The 24590-nt window shown below is 41.0% G+C and overlaps 2 protein-coding genes across 5 annotated transcripts; one reads left to right on the top strand and one right to left on the bottom strand.

The window, feature by feature from the left end:
* Positions 1-1820: 1820 nt before the first annotated feature.
* On the bottom strand, positions 1821-22199 carry rbbp4 (retinoblastoma binding protein 4). Of its 4 annotated transcripts, none has more exons than XM_031287160.2 (12): positions 21931-22199; positions 21156-21306; positions 20921-21066; positions 20452-20625; positions 20142-20257; positions 19115-19275; positions 18867-18993; positions 18120-18197; positions 17768-17844; positions 17486-17543; positions 16999-17109; positions 1821-2408 (listed from the first exon to the last, which is right to left on the bottom strand). In XM_031287160.2, exons 1-12 carry the CDS (start codon positions 21944-21946, stop codon positions 2271-2273), a joined length of 1353 nt encoding a protein of 450 aa, XP_031143020.1. In that variant the 5' UTR covers positions 21947-22199; the 3' UTR covers positions 1821-2270. The 4 variants fall into 4 exon arrangements, with proteins under 4 accessions (XP_031143020.1, XP_031143021.1, XP_031143022.1 ...); XM_031287161.2 differs by having other exon boundaries at positions 21156-21303; positions 21931-22184; XM_031287162.2 differs by lacking the exon at positions 1821-2408 and adding an exon at positions 15522-16344.
* On the top strand, positions 10963-15212 carry sync (syncoilin, intermediate filament protein). Its single transcript, XM_031287159.2, has 6 exons — positions 10963-11132; positions 12269-13885; positions 13976-14190; positions 14373-14580; positions 14729-14853; positions 14934-15212. The coding sequence occupies exons 2-6, from the start codon at positions 12332-12334 to the stop codon at positions 14980-14982; spliced, it is 2151 nt and encodes a 716-aa protein (XP_031143019.1). The 5' UTR covers positions 10963-11132; positions 12269-12331; the 3' UTR covers positions 14983-15212.
* Positions 22200-24590: the final 2391 nt, after the last annotated feature.

The raw sequence follows: 24590 nt of genomic DNA, 5'->3' as shown, positions 1-24590 counted from the left end.
AAAAGAACTACTTACATGTGTGCCCTTGTTTAGAATAAGTCTCCCAGCTAATCCTGCCTTGTAACTGACCGATGGAGAAACAGCTAGCTAACATGATCCTTACCTAGCTACTGTGCATGTGCGACTACAAACAAAGATAGTCCAGAAGAAGAGATGTCTCACTCTGTTCCTGAAACAGAGACCTGAACACAGAGTGAAAAGAGGAGCTGCAGCAGTGAGAGAGAGCTGTGCAGTACAACAAAAATATGTTTTTTGAAAATTAAACCATGTAAACCTATTCTGGTACAACCTTAAAATACAATTATGAACCTGAAAATGAGCATAATATGGGAGCTTTAAGTTTGTTATGTATTGATTAACTGTATTGTAATTTGTGTAATTTTCTGTTTATCATTTATAGAAAAACCATAAACGTCAATCCTCATCTGCTTTTGCCCTGAATATGTGCAAAGCAAAATAAATGGCTTGAACAGAAAAATCAGTTGTCCCTCCTACAGTCTTTCCAATGTACCATGGTGATGCTCAAACTCCTGTGAACCAATCCTGGAGATAGATTCTACACATCATGTTGTGGATATAATGACTAAGTGGGTTAAGGCAAATAAAAGAACAGCTAGAACAGTCTGGAAAGTTCAGAATATTGCATCCCTTTACTGTAATGTAACCTAACCAGGAAAAGACAACGCTTGTGTGATATTACAATATCCAAAACTTTAGATATCTATATATCGCTATAATATCGATTTATTGACCAGCCCTAATAAAAAGTAAATTTAGGACAACCACAACTCTGATGCATGACCAAAGGGGATATGAAATATGGACAGGCGACTGCGACCAAATGACAAGGACCAAGTCCTTGAATAAAATTACAGATTTCTCTGGGGTGGAACATTGTTGGACACATTTTGGATAATATATGTACACAACTCAACAAAATATGTAACATAGGTCTAGTTGTTTTTAGACATTTTAATGCGAAAATTCAACATTTATCTTTGCATATAAGTGTAAGAATACAGCTGTTATAAAACGCCCAAAGATAAAAAAATATACCGGAGCAGTTAGACACCTTGCCAGTAATAATGGCACCATGAACCTTCTAGTGCAGTGGTTCCCAACCTGGGGTCCGGGGACCCCTAAGGGGGGCAGCAAAGATCACAGGGGGGGCGCAACTCTTTATCTGGTTTGAGGTTGAGGTAAAAAAAAAAAATATTTGCACATGTTAAAGAAATTATGATAATACACTAGAATATATAATGTATACAAAAGTCTGTATAAAAACTATATATTTTTGTTCTTGCTTAAACTTGTAGGCAGGCTACTTAGTAGGCCAAACCTCCGGGACGTCTTAACCTGGGACCCCTGCTGTCATCAGGTCAGCTGCTAGCTGCTAGCATCCTCGTTTTTCCTGCCGCCATGGCATCACTATTTTATGAACGAAACATGGCGGAGAAACGTAAAAGTGCTGATAACTCCTCTGTATCAAAAAAGAAAGTAAGGGAAAGTTACCTCAACTTCGGTTTCGGAGGGGGGGCTCAGCTTTTCTTAGACATAAATAGGGGGGGCGCCAAGGAAAAAAGGTTGGGAACCACTGTTCTAGTGTATGTGATTGTGTTAGATATGACTGAAAGAAGGTTACAGGCAGGAAATCCATATGCCCGGTTGGGATAAGCCCAGCTCTCTCGGACCAGCATTATCATTCCCGACCTGCCTTTGTCCAGCCACAGACACATTCTTTCTGCACCGATTGGTTCTCTATGTCCATTCCTCTAACAACAGCATACAATACTGAAACTACTTTCTTTTTTTTTTTAAACCCACCAAAACAGGTCTCAACTACACTTATCTGTTGTTTAGTTTAGTTAACTTTTTAACAAGTGTGTGCATGTTTTATCCTCTAGTGCATCCTCAAATGCATTTCTGAGAACCAAAGAGTAATCGAAAGCGCTGAAAAAGAACAAAACTCTAAAGTTACATTCCACAGCCCACTATTTATAATGTCAAGGATGGGAGGGGTGGAAAGAGGTGAGAGAAATGAGGACAGACAGAGAAGCGAGGCATGTAATAATAGATAATAGTTTTAGAGAGAAGAGGGAGAGGTTCCAGGTTGATACTCAGCTGTGAAACACACAAAGAGGATTCCTCTGTGCAACAGAGACAGCTTTGTCTCACCAGCCTATGACTAGAATAGATGTTACAGTGTCTGCTGGCAGTGAGTTCTGGTTGAAAAAGAGGTATGAAAAGAGGAATAAACAAACCAAAGTAGTTCAAAAGTGAAAAGTAAAAGAGAAAGTAAATGCAATGCTCCGACCCCACTGCACTTCAGTTTTCCCTGTCCAGACATGTTGTTTTCCTCGGTGGTAGGGAAGGCCACTCACTGTCCCTACCACATTCCTCTGACCTGGCTACAATGGAGACTCAAAAATACTAGGTTATAAGGCTGTAAGAGCAGGATGGAGGTGTACATTTTATTGCCTTCACAAAAAAAGGGAGAAAGTAGAGGAAATATTGTTGAGTCATGTCTCTAGAGAGTATGAGATCAGGAGGACAGGAAAGTAAAAAAAATATGGGTTGAACCTGCTGAAAATGAAGCTTGGCTGTTGTCTGTTTTATGGTGCCTCTAGGGAACAATTCTGTCCAACAGCCAGACGACAGAGACAATTAGGCTAAAGGAGGGTCATTTTCTTACTAGCTGTTAAGTTCTACTGTGAAACAAAGCAATAGCCTTGAAACACTGCAGTATGTGACTATTAAAGTTACCACTCTGTCATTCCATACCTATAATCCAGAAACAATGCAGTGTACATTGCCATATTTTAAACTATATTTACTGCTGTCACTAAAGGCTCTCACAAACCAACCCGACAAGTCTCCCCGAGTTGGTCAAAAAAAGTGCCTCGGAACACACCGAAGCGACGCCGACTTGAGCGTACGTTCAGCGCGTGCACGAGGCGTAATACGTCTCCATAACAGCAGGCAGCGCTAATCTGTATTGTCGCCAAAAAAATGAAAACCGGCAGCTGATTGGACGAACGCGTCAAGTGGGTCTGGCTTCTCCCGAATTTCAAAACAGACCGTTATGGCGGCTCGTTCGGAATACGATCTCATATTTTATGAAAATAGTTCACCGAAACGTGTTTCTGAAAACATTTTAAGTGAGAAATAGGCCATGCAGTTGCTGAATCTGTCTTCATTTCAGATCGACAAAGGTCAGTTTGAAAGATTTTCGTCAGATTTTGAGAGGCGTTCGTCACGCTCATCCCGCTCGTCATTTCCGGTAATTGGTCATTGAGTCCGACTGCCCACTGGCCGATTCAACATGTCAAATCGGCCCAAATGAACACTGGCGGCTCCTCCGACTGACGACGGCAAGGAACACACCAAACAGACTCGGGTTACCGACCTCGCAAGACTGTCCGACGGCCGATAATCGGGTTGGTGTGTCACCGCCTTAATGAGTTGATAACTTGATAACTGCTGCTTTAAAAGGGCCTCTAAACACAATTTTAGTTTTAGCTCTAGTACTTTGAACTTAAAAGCTGTGATTTAACATTTTGATGTTGACCCTAGATTAGTGGTTCTATCTGTCTGATACTATCTAAAGGAGATGGGTGGGATATCCATGTGTGTGTAACCCTGTCATACATCAGCTTTGTGACGCTTAAGCCATCCATCAAAGTTTATTAGCCAATCAGTTTTTGCTTCTGCCTGGACAAGTTGAAGCTGGCCTGCTGATGTTTCTTGCTTTAAGTTGACCCTTCCTGGACATACATACACAGACATAAATTAAATAAAGGGTACAATAAATGTTATAAATGGTCCATGACCATTTACACTGGATCTTGTGTTTTTACAAAAAGTTTAAATAATAAAACAGAGTCAGAGCAAACATACAAAGCCCTATGTGTCCGATGTTCAGGGTGAAACTGTCTGCACAGTGGACAGTAAAGTATTTCTCAGAATCCAGGAGTGTTCAGAGCCAAAACACACTGGCTGTGTACAGAGCCATCTGGCCGACAATTCATATGCACATGAAGATACACACACAGACTTATACATACAATTTACTCAAATGAAAACCATGCAGAAATATCTAGGTAGAGATACAACATACTTGTGATTAAGAAGTCTGAAATTGTTTAATTTTCTTTTTAGCTATTCTGTCACTTTGATATGGAGAATACTTAGCCGAAGAGGCACTTTGACCTGGCAGCGTCTATCGTTTTTCCAACCTACTTTCGAAGAAATCACGCTCAATTCTGTATGACGGAAGCCTTGACTGCTACATTCCATCGCGGGAAAACTACTAATCAATGTGGGGCATTATTGTCGAATATTCGTTCATCTGGGATTTTACCATGGTGCAGTAATGAAGTAGTGGCAATGTACAATATATGGTTGTTCCATATAAATCCTTTTATGCATCAATGAGGCTTTTCAAGTAAGAAAGCATTGAACATGTAATGGTAAGGGTGAACTGCTCTTTTAAAAACATGACATGAAATATTTTTGCAGCAGGAATTCCTGAGAGGGTGTGGTTGCTGCTGGGTTGTTTGGGACTGGACAAAAACAGCCCACAAGTTTCCATCCATCCAGCCTTTCCACTTTCTTTCTTTCTTTGTCTCTCCCTCTCTCCTTTTGCAGAGGAACGATCTGCCTGTTTTCACTCTCTCCGGGGGGTCGTTTAAATGAGGCACTGACGTCACAGCCAGGAAACCTGAGGTGACCTCTGTCAAATTTTCTTTATTGAAATAACAGGATTGGCACTCACACAACGTCTAATTAAGAGAACTGAAAACAGAGTGGGGATTCTCTCTGGTGAAACAATTTCTGAAAACAACAGGGATTGAGAACATATTTTTGCAGCCTAACTTAAAGGCTTTTAGGAGTGTGCTAGAAACTATTTTTTTACTTTTGAAAAGTCATAAAAGATGTTTGATTATAGGAAGCAATCTTAATGTTTACTGTAGTACCTCAAACTAACATTTACATCACACCATTAATCATCTTAAAAGGACACATCAACACATACTGCACACACACTAGCCAATGACTCATAGCAGTAACAACATTAACTTTACATCTAAGCTTAATATGTTTGGGTTTAGAGCAAGCTTCAGGTGAACAGTGTCCTCTTGGAGCCTTTATGATAGATGATTGTGCTAAAAGTAGCACCAGCGAGAGCTGGGTGAGCCTCTACTGGAGAGAAATGAGTAAGACCAGAGGAATGCTACAATTTATACTGACTACTGTGGTGGATAATGTGTTGTACTTGTTGGAACCAACTTAGATCCACGTATAATAATGTTGAAACAAGACCATGAGTCTACAGCCATGCTAGCAGCTCTGTGAGGTTGTACTTTGGCAGAGTGCTTTGAGCTAACTGCTAACACATCTTAGTTTGGTTTGTCACCATGCTAACATTTGATGCAGTAAGTAGTGCTATAATCAGCTGAGGCTGATGGGAATGTCATTAGTTTTGCAGGTATTTGGTTAACACTGGACTTTTTAGTCTGATGATGGCGCTAGATGAGGAATTAAAGGATCATCAAAGTGATTACAATTTATGTAATCAGACATGAATGTCTGTACCATATGTCATGGCAACCCATTTAATAGTTGTGAAGACATTTCACTCGAAAACCACAAATGTCAACCTTATGGTGGCGATAAGTGAAAAACTTAACCTGTTACTGGCGCTACAGAATCAGCCAAGGGATCACCAAAGTCATAAGGATCTGTCCTCTGGGCACCATGGATATCTGTACTAAATGTCATCTTCATCCATCAAATAGTTGTTGAGGTATTTCAGTCAGGACCAAGCTGGTTGACAAGAGCAATGCTACCGCAAAAATATTCCTAAAACAAGTGAACAATACATCTGGCTTTTGCGACAATGCCTCTGCAGTCACTGAATCCTCCAACCACTACTGATACAAATCAATTCTTGAACTAGGAGTTATGGCTACACACACACACACACACACAAACAGCCTGTTAAACAAATAAATAAACTCCAATACACTGATTTAAACCGAGTCTGTACGGTTAAAGATTTCGTAACATTAAATATCTCCTAATGGTTTAATTGTTGACACTGTTCACTCTGTAGATAAAGTCTGTCACCCAAGACTGCACTCGCAGTATGATCCTCACTGACTAAAAGTGTGATCTCATCTCTCTATATCAGCTGCTTTCATTTGCAGTATTCCTTCACGGGAACTGGTTGTGGCTGTGTAAAGGTGATTCACTGAACAATAAACAATTACCAGAAAAGGTTGATACAATAGCCCTGTCCCAACACTGTAAAACGACAAAGACTACATTGTGATTTCAAAGAGAAGTAGCCTAGTTTGAAAAGAGTTTTGGATGAGATAAAAAAAAAAAGAAAAGCTAATCAAAGCGCTGTGGGAACAAGCTGTAGCTGCTCTGTGTCTTTTTAAGGGTAAGCGTGACTGTCATCTTTACATAGAGGACATTCTTAATCCAGAACAGTGGAAAAACACACTGAAGAAGGATATGGGGCCCCTACTTTATTATATTAAGTGATCCCTTAAGACCATGAAAAGCCAACTGGGTGGCTGATGACAGTAAGAAGATGGCTGCTGACAATGGTGTAGCAGAGGCACTCTCTTTAAAATAAACACCCGATAAGGTCACTGTCATTAAAACACACTTAGCCATAGTGCCAATGCTTTATAATGTAAGACATGACAGACAGCAGGGAACAACAGAGTGAGAGAACAAAGTTAGAGCTCGGAAAAGTGTTTGTTATCAGTTCAAAGCCCCCAGACCAACTGAGAAAATTGAAAGAGCAATAAACCACAATAAATAGTTGTTAAGGTGCCCTTCCTGTAAAGAAAATGTTTACCACTATCTGATCTGAAATGGTGTAACTGACAAACAAACTTGTCCTTCTTTGATTTTCCTGTATAGCACTGACTGTTTTGTGGGCCTGTTTTCAAAATCTATACAGATGTTGGTGTTCCCACTGATGCATAGCACATGTATGTATTGTTAAGTCTTGATACTTTTTCTTTCTGGCATTTTTGAATATTTCAGTTGGTTGTTTTTTCCATCAGTATGGATTACCATATGCAAACTTAAAGGAACACGCCGACTTATTGGGACTTTAGCTTATTCACCGTAACCCCCAGAGTTAGATAAGTCCATACATACCCTCCTCATCTCCGTGCGTCTTGTAAGGCCCCCAGCGCTAGCCTTGCTTAGCACAGATCCTGGAGGTAACAGGTTCCAACTAGCCTACTGCTCCCAATAAGTGACAAAATAACGCCAACATGTTCCTGTTTACATGTTGTGATTTAGTCACAGCGTGTACAAATAACAAGGTCACTATGCTTTTACTATCTAGTAATTGTTGACTCTATTACTCCAACTCTGAGTGAACTCCAGGCGAACTCTCTGCTCCTCACCACGGGGCTTCTCGTGTGCTGCTAGCAAATCACTCCGCCCAAGTAGCAGAAGTAGCAGTGCTTCGCCTTTCTAAGAATATAGTTCCCAGTATGTATACGGTTAGAAGATGGCTGTGTCTCATGTGACCTTATTATTTGTACACGCTGTGACTATACAAATCACAACATGTAAACAGGAACATGTTGCCGTTATTTTGTCACTTATTGGGAGCAGTAGGCTAGTTGGAGCCGGTTACCTCCAGGATCTGTTCTAAGCTAGACTAGCGGTGGGTGCGTCAGACAGTTACAACACGCACGGAGATGAGAAGGGTATGTATGGACTTATCTAACTCTGGGGGTTACGGTGAATAAGACAAAGTCCCAATAAGTCGTCATGTTCCTTTAATGTATCCATAAGAAACAATGCATGTTGGATGCAGTGGCTGCTACTATTTTTGGCTGTACATGCAGGCTGGTGGGTCATATTTTAGGTCATATATTAGTTGACCTACACATACATACAACATACTATACATATATATGTGTATACATACTATACACAACAAAAACTGTGACAGCTGGATTGTCTTCTAAGTCAAATCATCTCTCAATTAAACACTTGCTGTGCTACCAGTGTATCTACGATGGTTTGTTTGGGTGTTAGATGTGCGCTATTTCATTTTTTATTGCTACTATTTAGCAGCGATGTCTTAACCTTACTTCATTTCAAAATCAGACAAGGAAAAATCTTAAAATCCCTGAAGGCGGAATGTGGTGAGACCACCTGTATTGTATAAAACCATGAGTGCAACCAAAATGGAACCACCCATAGGAAACGCTTTCAGATGAAACGCAATGGTTCAGTTCCCCAAACTATTCTTGGAAAAACATTTTAAGAGCAAACAATAGACCAAATGCACATTTTGTACTATGAAGATGCACTTGACTTAATGTGTCCACCAGTCAAGTGTTGGAAAACACACTAAACAGATGATCCCAGAACAGATTTTAGTAAATAATACATTGCATGCTGTTCTGCATAGGTGGTTCTCCACCAAAGTCCAATTTTGAGCCAAGAAATAATAATGTGAAATACTGTGCTGCCAGCCCGAAATGGCAATAAAGGTTTACATTTAAACAATGTTAATGTAAGAGACCCTGTATGTTCCACATATCCACAATATACCAAAGGAAACTAGTGACCCAGGAAAAAATAAAAATAAAAATAAACATTGACAACCTAAGCGATCCGGGATGGAGAGAAGAGAAACAGGAGGACACACTGACAGGATGTCCTGGTGAGTTTGGACAGTACTGCAAATTTAAGCAGACACTAACAGACCAGTCCAAGTTAATGTCCAGCATGTGGTCTCAGTGGGACATTCAGTCCTCAACCACAACGCCCCCTTAAATATTTGGTTTCCCCCTTGTCCTACTCCACACACACACACACACACACACACACACACACACACACACACACACACACACTGCTGAACTCTCCATCCTCTATGAGGAAATGATAGAAAGAACTGAAAAGATTTTTATAGCAGGCAAGTGAGGTTGTGAGGCTGTGTGGGTGTGCATTAGCACAACAGAGTTGAACAGTGTGTTGAAACAGTTAATCCCTGGACATAACTTTATGTAAATTACCATCTCTCTCCCAAAAGCCTAGGCTTGCCAAAACACAGTCACAGTGGTCAACAAGGGGGAATTAGATAAACATGACATTTTTTCATGGAAACACGGAATCAGAATCTCAAAGGAATTACCGTCATTATTTTATAGGGTGTTAACTGCATATAAAGGTTTATTCCGTTAAAAGGGTCATGTAAGTACTCTAAAGTTGAATTTACAGTAAATTCATCTTAGATAGACAAAGGTGTTCACTTATCCACCGCATTAAGGTAATGTCTGTTATCTAGTCTTGTTAAAATATAAGTGCTACAATATTAGTGCTTTAATCTTGTATTTATAGTTTAATCATGACTATTTAATTCATTTCTGCATTCATAGAAAAGCCTACACAAAGAATGGGTTGAGAAGTTGAAACTAAACTGGCTGCTCAAAGTTAAAAACTCAACATTTCCCTTTAAGTTAACCTTAGGATGACTTGAGGTAAAATTAAACTGTGAGGCCATCTTGTGGCATTTGACTGTAATATGTCCCTATTTATTAAAGGTGCCCTGCCACACAAAACCGTTTTATCCTTGTATTTTTTGAAATGTGTTAGGTCCATATGTGTTATGAACTGCTACCTCCTCTGTCAGCTCTAAACACTGAAAAGAAATAAGCAGAGAAATCAGGCCAATTACAAAAGCTGGTCAGTCTTACATGGTGTTGCATGAGCTCATTACTATTCATGAGCTTGCCCAGTTGCGCTGGGTAAAGGATGCTGATAGCCAGGCTCTCATTGGCTAGCTGTTAGCCAATCAGAGTCTTCCTGCAGACTTTCTATACCACATAGAATGGCTTGAAACAAGGTAACCAAGGCATTTTTTCCACAAAAAAATGTCAAGTGCATGGTAGAACTTTAGGCATTACCACAAAGTAATGCAATACGTGTGGCAGGGCACCTTTAAGAAATATTCAAAAAGTGTTTAATGAAAGCTAGGAAATATGAAAATTAAGGCAAAAACGTGCCTAAAAAAGGTATGTTTTGGGAGTAAAAAAATATAATTTCTCTTAGCATTTCATCATCTCCATCATCTGCTCCTTTATTCCTTGAACATTATTCCTTTCTTCTACAGCTGCCACATCTTTTCATGTCTTTGACAGTCCTGTCTCATCCTCTCTGCCCTCTCCTCAGTCCTACAGAAGACCACCTGTGGTCCATTGTTGGGGTCACAAGTTTAGGGGAAAACCAATCCTCCCGTGGGAAGCGGACAGTAAAGTGAGGGGTGCTATTTAAAGACTTGATAATGAGGAGCCATGGGTGGAATCCTGGAGCCATGTTCTCTTTCATCATTAACACACACACACACACACACACACACACGCCTCTCAACAGCCATAATAAATGCATCCAGCTGTAACTCCACCAGTCACTCCGAGGTAGAACTAAGAGATGTCTGTGTGCTGCAAGTTCTGCTGATGCAAAAAGTAATGACCTTACTAAACCTTTCTTATAACTGATGAAACATTTACCCATGTATTTATTTGATTGTGCTTTCTATTGCAGTTACACCTTTAATTTAATCTGAAACTACTGTGACAAATTACTCCTTGTACATCAACAATGTCACACATGACTTGACTAGAGTCATGAAAATGCAAGTTTTCGGACAATAAAAACACTTTTCAGAGAGGTTGTTGTGAGGTCCTTTCATATCTTCCAACAAATATAAAATTAGACAAACTGGTTATAAACTACATAAGGCTACCAAGTGTTAAGTATAATTCTTAAAGGGGCCATTTTGGCAAATCCTTTATGCCTCTCGGGTTGATACTGCTGGCTGTGGCTCCTCTTTCGCCCAGCCCAGTGTTTATTAATAAACATAAACAGAACTGAGGTAGTCATGGTCACACATAGCAGCACACTGACTGAGAGAGAGAGGAGGCTGGGTCAACTGTCTTCACACCCCTTCATTTGCACACACTGCTCCCGCTCACTCTTTGCCGCTCACTTTGCTTTGTCGTTTGAACCGCAACTGATTTCTAATGAATTCATCCTGAGGATACTGCATAAAGGCAAAAGAAACAAGCATACACACAGACGTAAGTACTATTATATTTCATGTTTACATATGATGATTTGTGTAATTGATGTTGTTCAAATTTGAATGAAAGTCCCTGAAGAAAATCCCAAAACTAACCATTCCTGCTGCTCCCAACTTCCAAATAACTAACTCCGAACTAATTTAGTAGTTAAAAAAACAAAGTGTATCTCACACACACACACAAACACACACACACACACACACACACACACACACAAAAGACAAAAACTAAGTGTTTAGAATGCTCTCAGATATAGGCCAGTACTGTATTTGGGTGCTGGAGGTCTAAAGGAATGTGTCTTGTGCCCATGCCTGGCCTGCAGCAAGACAGCTGGTGACTATCATGTCTTCCCCAGGGCTTTAGTCAGTCATGCATAGCACAACACTGTCCAGTCTTGTAGACTTTAGGACTCATATTATTCGTATGATCTGACCTTGTTTAATACAAATGCTAAAGATGCGTTTCGAACTTTGGTCGAGGAGGTTTTGGACAGAAAACAGCAGGTATCAAATGAATGTCACAGTTGTCTTCAATGCCCTTTCTACATTACTTATCTCTGCCGGTAACAGTATTGGGTCAATTTGATCAATTTACACTCTGGGAGTCTCTGGCCAGTATTGGCAAACACCTCAAAGGGTGAAATTACAGCTACATTATTCACCAGGGGATAATGTATCATGCCCATCCATTAGCACAATGACATGTTATGATAATATGCTCTCTAATGTAATCTATGTAATGCCACTTGTTGGAGCTTCAGACGAAAGTCCTTTGTATATAGTTTATATAAGTAGTGTTGCAGTTTTCATGTGAATGCTTGTTTGAGGTGTGTGTCTGATCATTGCCAAGCAGTCAGTTGGTCCCTGGCGCGTGTAGCCTTGCAGGACAGCTGCTGGTAGCATACCATCTGCTAAAACTGCCCCCTTGCCCACCTCTACATGTCTACATGTGCTAATGACATCAGCATAACTTACACAGACGTCTGGCCAAAATATTAACCCAACTCCACTGCTGGCATGTCATCAGGGCAGGCCTTGTATTTGTGACATGCAAGACGACTGCCAGCAAATACAGCTATCATGCTTAATATGCATTAGCTAGGTTGTCTAACATATGCATGTGCTTTTGTCAAGGGATGAGACGGTTGTAAAGGAGACTTCTACATCGGAAGTGGCTACAAGAACTAGGCTAAACCAATGGAGGACGATAACATTTCATCTACTGGGTTCGAGCCTCTCTTCATTAAGGAAGAGGATGCGGATCCAGACAGAACCTTAATGGAACAAAGTGAATGCAACACGGCACAATCTGGACTCACTTTCACAGGAACACAACTGAATCAATCAGCTTTAATTAAGCCATACTTACAGGAGATGGATAACTTACTGACAAGCTGTGAGAAGCGCACTGGTATCCCCTTTGGTTCTCACTTCTCAGCAACTTACAATGAAACAAGCCTGACTGAATCAACTCATAGCCACACCAAAGAGGAAGACGCAATGGAGAGCTGTGGAGAAACAAGTATTTCTCCCCAAGCATATCTTTCCACAAGCTACATTGACGTACATATGGATGGAGCTGGAACAGAAAACCAGCCAACACAAGGCCAGTCTCAAGACTTGGGCCCCATCATTACCAGGTGTGGAGCCAGCACAGAAGCTTCTCATCAAAACACAATGCCTCTCACTTCAGCTGGAAACAAACTGAGTGACACCATGGTGGAGTATGAGGGTCAACTGTTGGGGATGTTGGCCATGCTGGAGAGCTGTATGGAAGAATCTGGGATGGACTTTGAGCCCCAAGGCTGGCCTACAGATGCAAGCCAAGAATATGTACACATCAGTAAGACTCCTCATCTTTATAGGGGTACAACACTGGTGCCCGTACAGCAAGGAAGGCCAATGAAGTTGGAGACCCAGCCGATGCAATTAGAATCCTGGGCTGGTCGACATGCAGGAGGAGAGGAAGTTCCCAAGGAAAGCAGAAATAAGGAAACACTGGGTTCAGCAACGAATGGAAGCCAGCAGAATCCTATGCCTAGCCTTGACAACATGGGTGGCTTCTCAATAAAAACACTGGAATCGCAAGACCAGGTGGGTCTTGATTCTGAGTTCAGGTTTCCAGGGCCATCAATGCCATTATATAGTACAGAAAATGATCCGATGTACTGTGAGGCGACAAAGACAAGATATATGTCTACTAATGAAGGTGCAAACACGAAGGATGACGTAACTAAGATTGAAATAGACAACACTGAATTGCCAGCCAAAGAGAGACAGGAGCTCAAGATGGAAACCATCGATCTGGGATCTTACATGAATGAACTAGGCGCACTAGGTTCTCATATGGAGGAGTGCATAGAGGAGGTAGAGCGGTTAGAAAAGAGGAGGAAGGAACTGCTGAAGGAGGTGCTGGAGTTGAGAGGGAATAAAGACAGAGAGGAGGCAGAGGGGAGCAATGAAGAGGAGACAGAAGAGCGAATTGATAGAAAAGTGGCAGAGCTGATGAGCGCACTGAAGAGGGAGGAAGAGGGGAGAAGAGAGGAGAGGAAGAAAGAGATTCAGAGCCTTAGGGAGGAGAGAGCAGAGGAGGAGAGGATGCTGTGGAAGGTAAACCTGGAGAGACAGGGCCTGCATGAGGAGCATAGAAAGCTGAAGAGGAGGCTGTTCGCCATGGCTAGGGACTGTGCTCACAACCAGGCCGCCCTGAACACCCAGCGCAGAGAGGTGGAGTTCCTAAAGAGAGAAGAGGTAAGAAACTCCTCAAAAAAAATCTTTATCTGTACATCCGATTTCAGAGGAAGACCTCGACGTAAACATCTCTTTCTTCCCATCTTCCAGGAGAAGCTGCAGTCACTGGTGCTCCAGCTGACAGAAGAGGGCTCCCAGCTCAGAGTGGCTCAACAACAACAGCTCTTAGCACTACAAGCAGAGCTTCATGCCCAGCGCTCCAGTCAGACCTCCAACACCCAGGATGAGCTGACCCAGTGCAGGAGGCACTCCTGTGGGGACATTCAGCAGTATCTGCAGGGTGGGCTGAAAGCACTGGAGGACAGGTGCTGACACTGTCTAGTACTGGTTTTCCCTGACTAAAAGTCATGTTTTTTTTAAAGTTTTAATGTGGTCACCATAATTATTCTGTTTTTTTTTTTACACTTTACATTGACCTTTATTGTCTAATTAAATAGTTCTTTTCATTAAATTAAATTCTCAAACTTGAAATGGTTGTCTTGGCCAGGTATGAACCCATTTTGCTCACATTGCTGAAGAGAAGGGAGGCAACAGCTGGAGCACTGGTGAAAGTCAAAGAGCAGGCCAAGGAGCTGAAGGCCCAACTGAGACCCCTAAAGGAGGAGATCCAAAAGCTGAATCTCCAGAGGGCTTGCTTGGAGGAGAAACTCAAACTCATTTGTCTACAGAGGAGAGAGGATGTGGGGCAGTACAAGGTACGCAACATGGCAGGGGTGAGGGGTGGGAGTAAAATGGGCAAGGAAGATGGAAAGAAAGACAGAAAATTTAAGAAAATGAACTGTGTATCAGACAAAGGCAGGGTCACCTGATACACAAAGCAATAAAGCTATGGCATTCTTACAGGAGACAGTGTACTGTCTGGAGGACAGAAGCAGAGAGCTGAAGACAGAGTTAAAGATCCAGAAGAGAAAAACCAAAGAGATAGAGGATCTGAGAGACAGCCTAACTGAACAACTACTCATTTTCAGGTAAAATTTGTTCATCTATACTGTAAATATTAAATTTTTTTTTTTAGGGAAAACCTCTAATTAAAGCATTTTTCTTACAGGGCTGCCATTAAGGACCATAACAGCTGTGGCAATGAGGAGAAAACATGATTGTATGTTCTTTAATTAAAAATAACTGAGTTCTGTGAGTTAATAACCAACTGACCGTTTTTATCTGCAACATAGTGAACTCCAAGTTTCAATGAATGCACTTTACACACATTAAGAGTCATGCTGTTGTTAAATTAAACAACTAAAATTGACTTATGTTTTTTTTTTTAACTAGACTGCAGCTTGTAGAAAGGTTTTTGTTATGAATAAAGGCTTTGTGTTGGTTGTAATCCAAGTGCGACTGACGAGTTAATGTCTCTGCATGAAGAGCTGAGAGGGGTTCATGTACTTATAAGGGCAACACGGCTGAAGAACTAAACAGTGGGACTAAGTAATAGGGTGAGAGTTAAGTTCGGCAGACAGGAAAGCACCGAGACGTCACGCCAGACACATGAAAGGTCTAAGCAAAGTGTCATGAGGAATAACCGACACTTCGCTAAAAGGATTATAGGGTTGTTTACTACCAAGGCACCAGTCCTATTGATACAATTTGTCAGTAACACATTCATATTGAGAAACGTTGACCCAGCAGACCCAAAGACCAATGAAACACATTTTATTAAGAATGCACTCACTGTACAAATACAAAATATTGAACATAGAAAAAGTTCAACCACTAATCTATATCACAACAACATTTAAATGATTAATGTATGACTAAGGTAAGGGGAGGTGGGAACTGATTTTATGTATTGTAAAGCTGGTGCGAAAATCAGCGTCCAGGACAATTAGGTTGACCTGACTAAAGCAGGGAAAATATGAGACTTTTTTTTTTTTTTTTAGGACCATAAGCTAGCCTGCAAACAACCTCTATCAAAGTCAGAGCAACTGTCACTATGTTAGGCATCTTGTCAAAAAGCTGAACTGCATTTTGCTTTTTATCCAACATGTGCAGAGGGAGGCTTGTTGTGGGCTTACAGTAAGATCACCATCTTAGGTTCTAGAAAATATTTTTTTTTTATTATTGAAAAAGCATTCGCTAAAACATTTCAGTGTTCAAGGGAGAGCCAATTTGATTACAAAAATATATCTTTTATACTCAGTGCGAAAAAAACAAAAAAGGTGAGATTCTTCTGGAAATAAGTTACTCAGTTTAAAGAGTTCTTCACTGCGAGTATTCAAAAAGAGATCACATGATTATTTCTCTTTCTTGTATTTACAGTGATTTACAGCATCATTGTCCCACGGTAGAGAAAGGAAGATTGGGGGGGGGGGGAGGAGTAGCTGCATGGAAGTACAGAGGTGGCAGTTTGGCAGTTTGTGATGAGGTTGTAGGTTAAGACACAGCAGGCGGAAGAGTTACGCTGTGGCTTCAGGGTCTGTCGAACCCTCTGGGTCTTCATCGTTGTAGATGTTCTCAGCCTAAAAAGAGAAGCAGTGTGTCATTCATTCCGCCACATACCGCCAGGTTGTTAAGATGTATTTACAAGTCAGTGGCATTTTTTTTTAGTACAGGACAACCAGAAAAAGATTAACTGTGGGGCTTTCAAAGAGCCACATTTTAGGAATTTTAAGTTTAAATTTTTAAAACTCTACTACATGCCTAACTGCTAGCTTTTCTGATATCTATCACAGTACAGTGTTACAGAAAAGACAGGTGTTTTAGTATAAAAAAAAGTATTACAAACTGAAGGAAGTAAACACTTACCATTCCTTCTTTTCTGTCTCCTCACTTTGCCCTCACTGAATCACTCCAAATGATCTATCAAAAATCAATCTTGACTGAGATTTTCTCTTTGCAGTCGCTAGATGAAATGCGTAGGAACTTCCTATCACACGACTTTTCCCTGAAAATTCATTGCTGCCTGCTTTGGATCCACATGTAGTAGGTTTGGTACGAGACATGGGATCCTGGGAGCAGAGCCGCCTGCTGTCTGTGACCTAAACATGTTGCTTCAAAATTCATTATATTCTATATTGTCTTTGAGGGAAAACGCTTCGCCCTTAGAAGGAATCATGCTCTCTGCCTGTCCGTGGTAAAAATGCGTTTATAACATGTGGCCTCAGCCGTCTTACCATTTGCCAGACTTGCATAATGTTGTCTTCAGACACCGAGCAGATGACCCAGGGCTCGTTGGGGTTCCAGGAGAAGTCGGAGATCTTGGCTGTGTGGCCTCCATGGATAAACTAGGAGATGGAAGAAAAAGCCATCATTTTCATTGTTATGATACAGTCAATCCCGATTTCCGCACAAAATATGCGGGGCTTGCAATGATTTCATAATCCCCGCATTTTCGATGCAAAAACGTCACATATATGTTATGCAAACTCCGCGATGAAGCCATGATGAATTGTTTCCGCAATTTCATCGCATAAAATTGCATAAATATCCCGCATATTCGATCGCATTTTTAAAGAAAACGTGCCGCATAATCAAGGAATTTTGCCCGCCACAATCACAAAAAAAGCCTCCGCATTTTTCTGGAAGGACTGTACAGTGCTGATGTTACCAATAATAGAGAATCTCAACTTCCAAAGTTCAGCAGGCTTCAATGAGACTCACCAGTAGCTCGGGTGGGCCATCCTCCGCATCTTCTGGTGACTGCTCTTCTCCGATTTTACTACACACAAAAAAAAAACGGGCACAGTTAAACTTGGTACCAAACAATGTTACAGTATGACTAACCCCACGACTACATTGGGGAGACGTTCTGTTCACAGGCTGGTGAACATGACCACATTGGCTAGAATGGTGGGGGAACATCTCTGATAACCGCTATGGAGCCTCAATGCGACACAGCCAAATTCGATAAGACATTTGGAGGTAAGATGTCAAGTTGTTTACCTGAGGTCCCAGACGTTGAGGCGACGGTCTGTTCCACTGGATGCCAGTATGGTCTCATTGTGAGGTGACCACTGAACCTGGAACAGCCAGACACAGAACTCAAATTAAATGACCTTGAACAGCAACGCAGACGTACACTACTGAAACTCTAACTAAAGATTCTTTCAGGAACGTGTATCTCAGCGTGCGCGTGTTTGCACAGGAACAGGAAACCGTTTTGATCTCAACTTTCAAATTGCATCATTGTGATCCAAATTCATCCATTGTCTTCTAACTGACTATACAGATTTAAAACACAAGACACCCTGCTATCCTTGTTTCAATAAGATGCCATGAGCAATAAGTATCCTACCTGGAAGATCTCATCCTTGTGCGACTCGAAGGAATGCAGCTTCAGTTTCAAGTTTCTCAAGTCCCAAAGAGCCACGGTCTGTGAGCGGGAGAGAGATATCACAAACACCTGCCAAATTTATCTTGATCTCTGCGTTTTCTAACACTGCCGTTACAAAACAGCAACAATACAACCAGTATTCATTTAGTCAAAGCGTTATTAAATGCACATGCTAGCACAGAGTTGAACCCCCATGCTGTAAATTTTACAGATGGTCCGATACCATTTTTTGCTTCCCGATACCAATTCTGAAACCTGAACTTGCATATCGGCCGATACCGAGTACTGATCCGATACCAGTGTGTCATATATTTTATATATATTTTATATATTACATTTTAACAACTGTATACTACTATCCCTGTATGGATGCGATATGATTTCTATCTTTGTTGTCGGTCTGGCTCAGGTTAAACTCTTTGTGAAACATGAACAAACACAAACAAGGAACGCCCCAGAACTTTCTTTTATTATGCAGTTTGACAGTCAGTTATAACGGAAAAAGAACATAAATAAACTACTTTAACGTAGATTTTCTTTAGGGCTTTATTACGTGGTATCGGATTGGTGCATAAACTCCAGTACTTCCCGATACCGATACCAGCGTTTTAGGCAGTATCGGAGCCAATACTGATACTGGTATCGGAACATCTCTAGTAAATTTAAACTAAATGATGACAATTAAGATGTGGTGGAATATTACATTACCTTGTCTGCAGAGCCAGAGGCAAGGATGAACTCGCTGTAAGGGTTGAATGACAAACAGTTGACCTCTGCTGTGTGGGCGTCTACTGCGTGGCTGGGTTTGGAGGTGTTGTTCGAACGAGTGTCCCAACTGAGGTGAAAAATGACAGAACACTCATGGACTGTGAAGATGCCAGATCACACAACGTTTCAGGTGAACCGTGTCATCTGTCTCATTCATGTCACATTTGACTTAATATCGAGCTTCTTACATCATGAGCTTCTGGTCGTCTGCTACAGATCCAAAGAGGGACTCGTGAAGCAAGTGCCAGGAGACGTCTTCCACCACGGCAGTGTGGCCAGTGAAAATCGTCTTCGCCTCTACTATCTTCCCCTCCTTTGGCACAGCACTTATGTCCCACAAACAGATTGTCTACAGATTAGAAAAAGATGACATTAAGGAACATGTAGATTTATTTATTTTTTGATTAGGACAATGCACATTAATCAACATTTCTGTAAATGCGCCAGTGTTAGCCAGTCGGCTAATTTTCAACTGTAGTCCTAGTTACCCAGCATGCATGTCTTTATGGCGGGAGCAAACCGGAGCACCCGGAGGAAACCAAGGGGGTAAGCATCTGTCAACAACCCGTAGATCCTATGGCGCTATTTTGATGCTAACAAGCACTCATCCCCCGTTAGCATTCCATTGACTGCCATTCATTTTGACATCACAGTGAATAACTTTACGTCTGAAGCGTTTAAAGACTTTATTTGTCCATTGTTTATTTCTAAAGAAACACGACAATGTATAAAAGGCTCCATTACCTTGTACCTCACGTTATGGCTCTGTAGCAGGCGTTTTTGTAAAAATAGGCTAACTATTGTGTCATAACCACGTGACTTACTGTCGCACAGTAGAGGAATTACCGTATAGTACAGGAGAAGCTCGCAGGCAGTTTTGACTTACATTAGCTGTTTAAGTTTAATTACTAATGTTAACTAGCATTTAGTTAGCAATAATTAGCCTGTGTCCATGTTATCTCCTTACATATACCTACGCTCTCCGTCTCTGCAAGATTGGGAATGATTGAGATTTCTCTTGGCACAGCTATCAGAAGACTTACAACTTTCAGACAGGTTCCTCACGTCACATTTACGTCTTCGAGCTCAGTTGGAGGCTGCGCAGTAACGCTCAGCGCTCACCGGAAAAGTGCTTCTAATATCCTTCACTCGCCAAATATGGAAAGATACTTGATAATACTTGAACACAGCAATGAAACCTGACTTTTCTCTTACATGGTCATCTGAAGCACTAAGGAGAGAGCCGGACAGATTTGGATTCCAGGAGAGACCGTAGCCTTCTTTCTGATGGCCTCTGAGACGCAGATCAGGGTGACACTCTCCAGAGGCATCTGTGGACAATACAAAATAAATGCACGTTGTCTATTTCTTTCACAGCATTAACAAAAGCAGGTACGCAGTGATGACGATGTGTTAAAACAAAAATACTTTCCAGTTAGTCAAACGGTACCAACTGGCCCACTTTACTTTCAAAACAACTTTCCACCTTTGGCAGTGCCTTGTGTCGTGTGTGTGATCCATGTACCTGGCTTGGAAGGGTGCTTGGTGTAGTCAAACACCAGCACTTCTGAGGTGGGGGTCTTGGTGGCGATGATGCAGGGGTTCTGGGGCATGTAGCGGGCACGGTTCACTTCTCCTTCGTGGTTGATCTTGATTTCTATCTCGATCTTGCCGCTTACTGAGCCGAAGCCTCCAAACTCTGCAAGGAAATACATTATGTTTACAGACATTATGTTTATATGAAGGTAATACATAATTTTCTGTCAAAGGGAAATTTATTCTAGAACAGTATGTTTAAAAAGGTATAAAGAATATAACTATGTATCCGTTTATTATTATTGTACCGTATTATTCAGGTTACAAAATTAGTCATGTCAGTCAGGCATGTTATCCGTCTCTTTACACATGGACCTACTACAAATATACAGTACATGAAAAGTCTGCCTGTCTGAACATTCACACTTATTTAGCATGTGACTGTACTGGTCTCCCACCTCCTTTTTCACTGTCATAATGTGAGGCTTCAAACTGGGCGTCATCGTTGGGTAGCTGAACGCTGGCAATGACCAGGTGATTTTGCTCATCAGACGTGTGGGTGCCCAACACCAGCCGGTGCACACTGTAATCCTTCCCCTCTGGCCTGGTAAAGGGAAAAAAATTATGTCATTCACACTTATTAAAAGAGTACACGTTGGTACTTACTGTGGACCAATGTGTAAAAGCATGTACCTTGAGACGTCAGGCAGCCATTGAGCAGTGAGGCTGGGCCACTCTAAAGCATGGGTCATAACCAGGTCGTAGAGGAATGGAGTGTTTTTCTTCCAGATCTTGTACTCCTCATTTATCACCCTCTCCTCCACCGCATCGTCAAATGCTCCTGCTGAGAGAGGAAACACAGTGAAGTAAGTGAAAACTAAAATTGTTGGGAGACAATCAATCAATGATCTAACTTAACACCTGAAAGATGGGTCTACAGCTTTCATTGACTGAGGGTGCCAGTTTATTAAGGAAACCAGTGTAACGTTATCTCAGCGATAGTCAATGCATTAATAGTTAATGTTATGGCACTTAATCAACAGCTGTTTAAGGTTGTCTACGCTCAAGGCCTGAGTAGTGTTCACTATGTAGCACTATAGGAGTTCTGTTTTCAGAAACACATCACCGTTAACGTTAGCTTACCAGGCTATCATGATTATGCTCTTGCTAGTGTGTTAACATAACGTAACGTTACGTACTTATTATAATCACTGTGTCGCGCTGCGGCCTCACTTGCAACTAGGGTATATAGTAGACAACGACAACTGGTTTGAAAACAAGAACTGCACACTGAAACGGAGATTGTTACATCTTACAAGATGAAAATGCAACCGGCTTTTGTTATGACTGATTACGATCAGCCCCGGCAGCTAACGTTAGCTGCTACCTAAGCTAGCCAAATAGCTAAAGCTAGCTAAGAGATGTCGGATAAAAACTGACCACAACAAAAGCTTTCGCATTAACTTACCTTCTTTGTCTGCCATTGCAGGTATCTTGAGTAACTGACAGCCCACAGATACTTTAGGACAATTAAGATTCGGAGCCAAAAAGCCTTGTCTCAGGTCCACCTCTGGTGTGCCAGCAGATCCCCGGTGCGTAAAGGCACAGAAAACGAGGCTAAGCTAACAGCTAACGTGAAGCAGCCGATTGTGAGAGACGTGGTGGGTGCATTCGCGCGCTCTGTCCAAGCGGGAGGGCCGTCCTCCCACAAATCAGAGCGCCGCAGCTGTGCTCGTACTGACCAGCAGAGGACAGCAGGAGGCCGTGTGATGTTGCCTTCAAGTGCCTAAATCAGACATTGGGACCATACCGTACTACTACATAATGCTTTTTCCCAAAGATTAAAACAAGACATTTTTAAATTAATTTTATCTTACATCAGTACTGACTTTCTGTCGGATCAGAAAGATCCAAAAAAAAGTACAAAATATCACATTTACAAATGTATAATTCATAAAAACGAAGCTATCGTTTATTAAATTTAAAAATGAATCAATACACTACATATTCAATTGTGACCTCCAATTCAAAACAGTAAATTATGTATTTCATTTAATTATAAAAATGTATATGTATAGTGTTAAACAGATCATTTAAACCTGCAAATATCTGTCAAATATACACTAACACTGTAAGCAACCTGTTTTATCAATAATTCTTTATGTATTCCAGCACTATTTGCACTTTTACATCTTACTGTTTATACTGTTTATATATATACTTTTGTGGGTGCGGTGGCCGACAGGGGCAATCGCCCTGCAACTTAAGAAAACACACGCAAATAGACAAAACACAAGCAAATTAAGAAAACAACTTCATTAATTTGACAACACATGTGCAGCATTCAGCAAACGCGCTGCAAATACCACAACACAACCAAATACATAAACGCACTGCAAATAAAAAATGATGCAAAAAAAAAAAAGCACGCAAACCCCGAAAAAAGAAGCGATGCAAAAAGAAAAACAACTTCATTAATTGTTATTACTTATTATTGTTATTATTTGTCGTTATTAACCGATATTAAATTCATATTATTATTATTAGTATTATTATTAGTATTAATAACATAATATATTATTAATATACAGTCTATGCTCCCGTCTCATGCCATCCCGGCTGGTGCCGTCCCCGAGATTCGGCTTTTCAAAATAAAAGCTCGCGTCTGGTCCGCTATGTGTTTGTACTTTGGTGTTTTGGATGTTTGTGAACCAAACAGTATGGCAATCATTCTAATGAATACAATAACTTTTTCAGCAGATGTCTTAGTTACAACACGTTGGAGTTAGCAAAGCAGTTTTGTGTTTATGTGCGGGCGGGATTTATTCAGTTTGATAAATCCCACGGTAAATTGGCTGGTTTACTAATAGGGAGGGACTATACATCCTGTCTGTTTTTTGTATTTCAAGAGCGAATTGCTCCACAATATGAATACAGATTGATCACTTATTTTGTTGGTAACCGTTGTTGTATAATCACAATATTACACTTGAGGAGGCCTATACTTCAGTAATTTCGGACATCGAAATTAAACCCTCTGATGTAATATGGCTTAAACAAACGTCAACGTTAAACACTGATGCAGTTTTAAATGTTTTATCACCACGAGTTTACAGACACGTCTCTGCTGATTGAGTATCACCTGTGACCTGAGCCGAGACACACCCACCAAACCAGAGAAAACATCTCAAACATAGATTTAATATTTACAGTCTATGCAGTTTCTCTCTCTCTCTCTCTCTCTCTCTCTCTCTCTCTCTCTCTCTCTCTCTCTCTCTCTCTCTCTCTCTCTCTCTCTCTCTCTCTCCCCCTCCCTCCCTCTCTCCCCGTGAGGTCGAAAATCCAGCTGTTCCACTAGCTGCTCCCTCTAGAGGTCTGGAGAACTTCCGTTGTGTAATCTGGATGCAGCGTTTTTTTGTTGCATTTGTTTTCTGGGTTTGTGTGCTTTTCTTTTTGCATCGTTTCATATTTGCAGCGCGTTTATCTATTTGGTTGTGTTGTGTGTATTTGCAGCGCGTTTATGTATTTGGTTGTGTTGTGATATTTGCAGCGCGTTTGCTGAATGCTGCGCATGTGTTGTCAAATTAATGAAGTTGTTTTTGTTTTTGCATCGCTTCTTTTTTCGGGGTTTGCGTGCTTTTCTTTTTGCATCATTTTTTATTTGCAGTGCGTTTATGTATTTGGTTGTGTTGTGGTATTTGCAGCGCGTTTGCTGAATACTGCACATGTGTTGTCAAATTAATGAAGTTGTTTTCTTAATTTGCTTGTGTTTTGTCTATTTGCGTGTGTTTTCTTAAGTTGCAGGGCGTTTGCCCCTGTCGGCCAACTTATATCTGTACATAGTAGTCAAAAGTTAGCAGTATTACTGTGTAGCCTACTTTGAGAGCAACAAAAAGCATAACATTTTTTATTAACTGTCAAAATGTTGGCACAAGAAAATGATTATCCTTTTTCAATTTGCACACGAAACTGTCAATTTTCACATCTATTAATGCAAAAGACAACATACCTTTTCTTGTTGGCTATTGGTCAACTGTAAATAGCGTGGGAGTACAGGGCTATCTGATTGGACACTTACAGTAAAGTAATCTCTCATTGGCTAAGGGTGACGCGGGCCCTTCAATGACA

The sequence above is a fragment of the Sander lucioperca genome, chromosome 16, assembly GCF_008315115.2.
Source record: "Sander lucioperca isolate FBNREF2018 chromosome 16, SLUC_FBN_1.2, whole genome shotgun sequence".
NCBI lineage: Eukaryota > Metazoa > Chordata > Actinopteri > Perciformes > Percidae > Sander > Sander lucioperca.
Note: the sequence above shows the minus strand (reverse complement) of the source record. Positions and strands in the feature narration are given on the sequence as shown.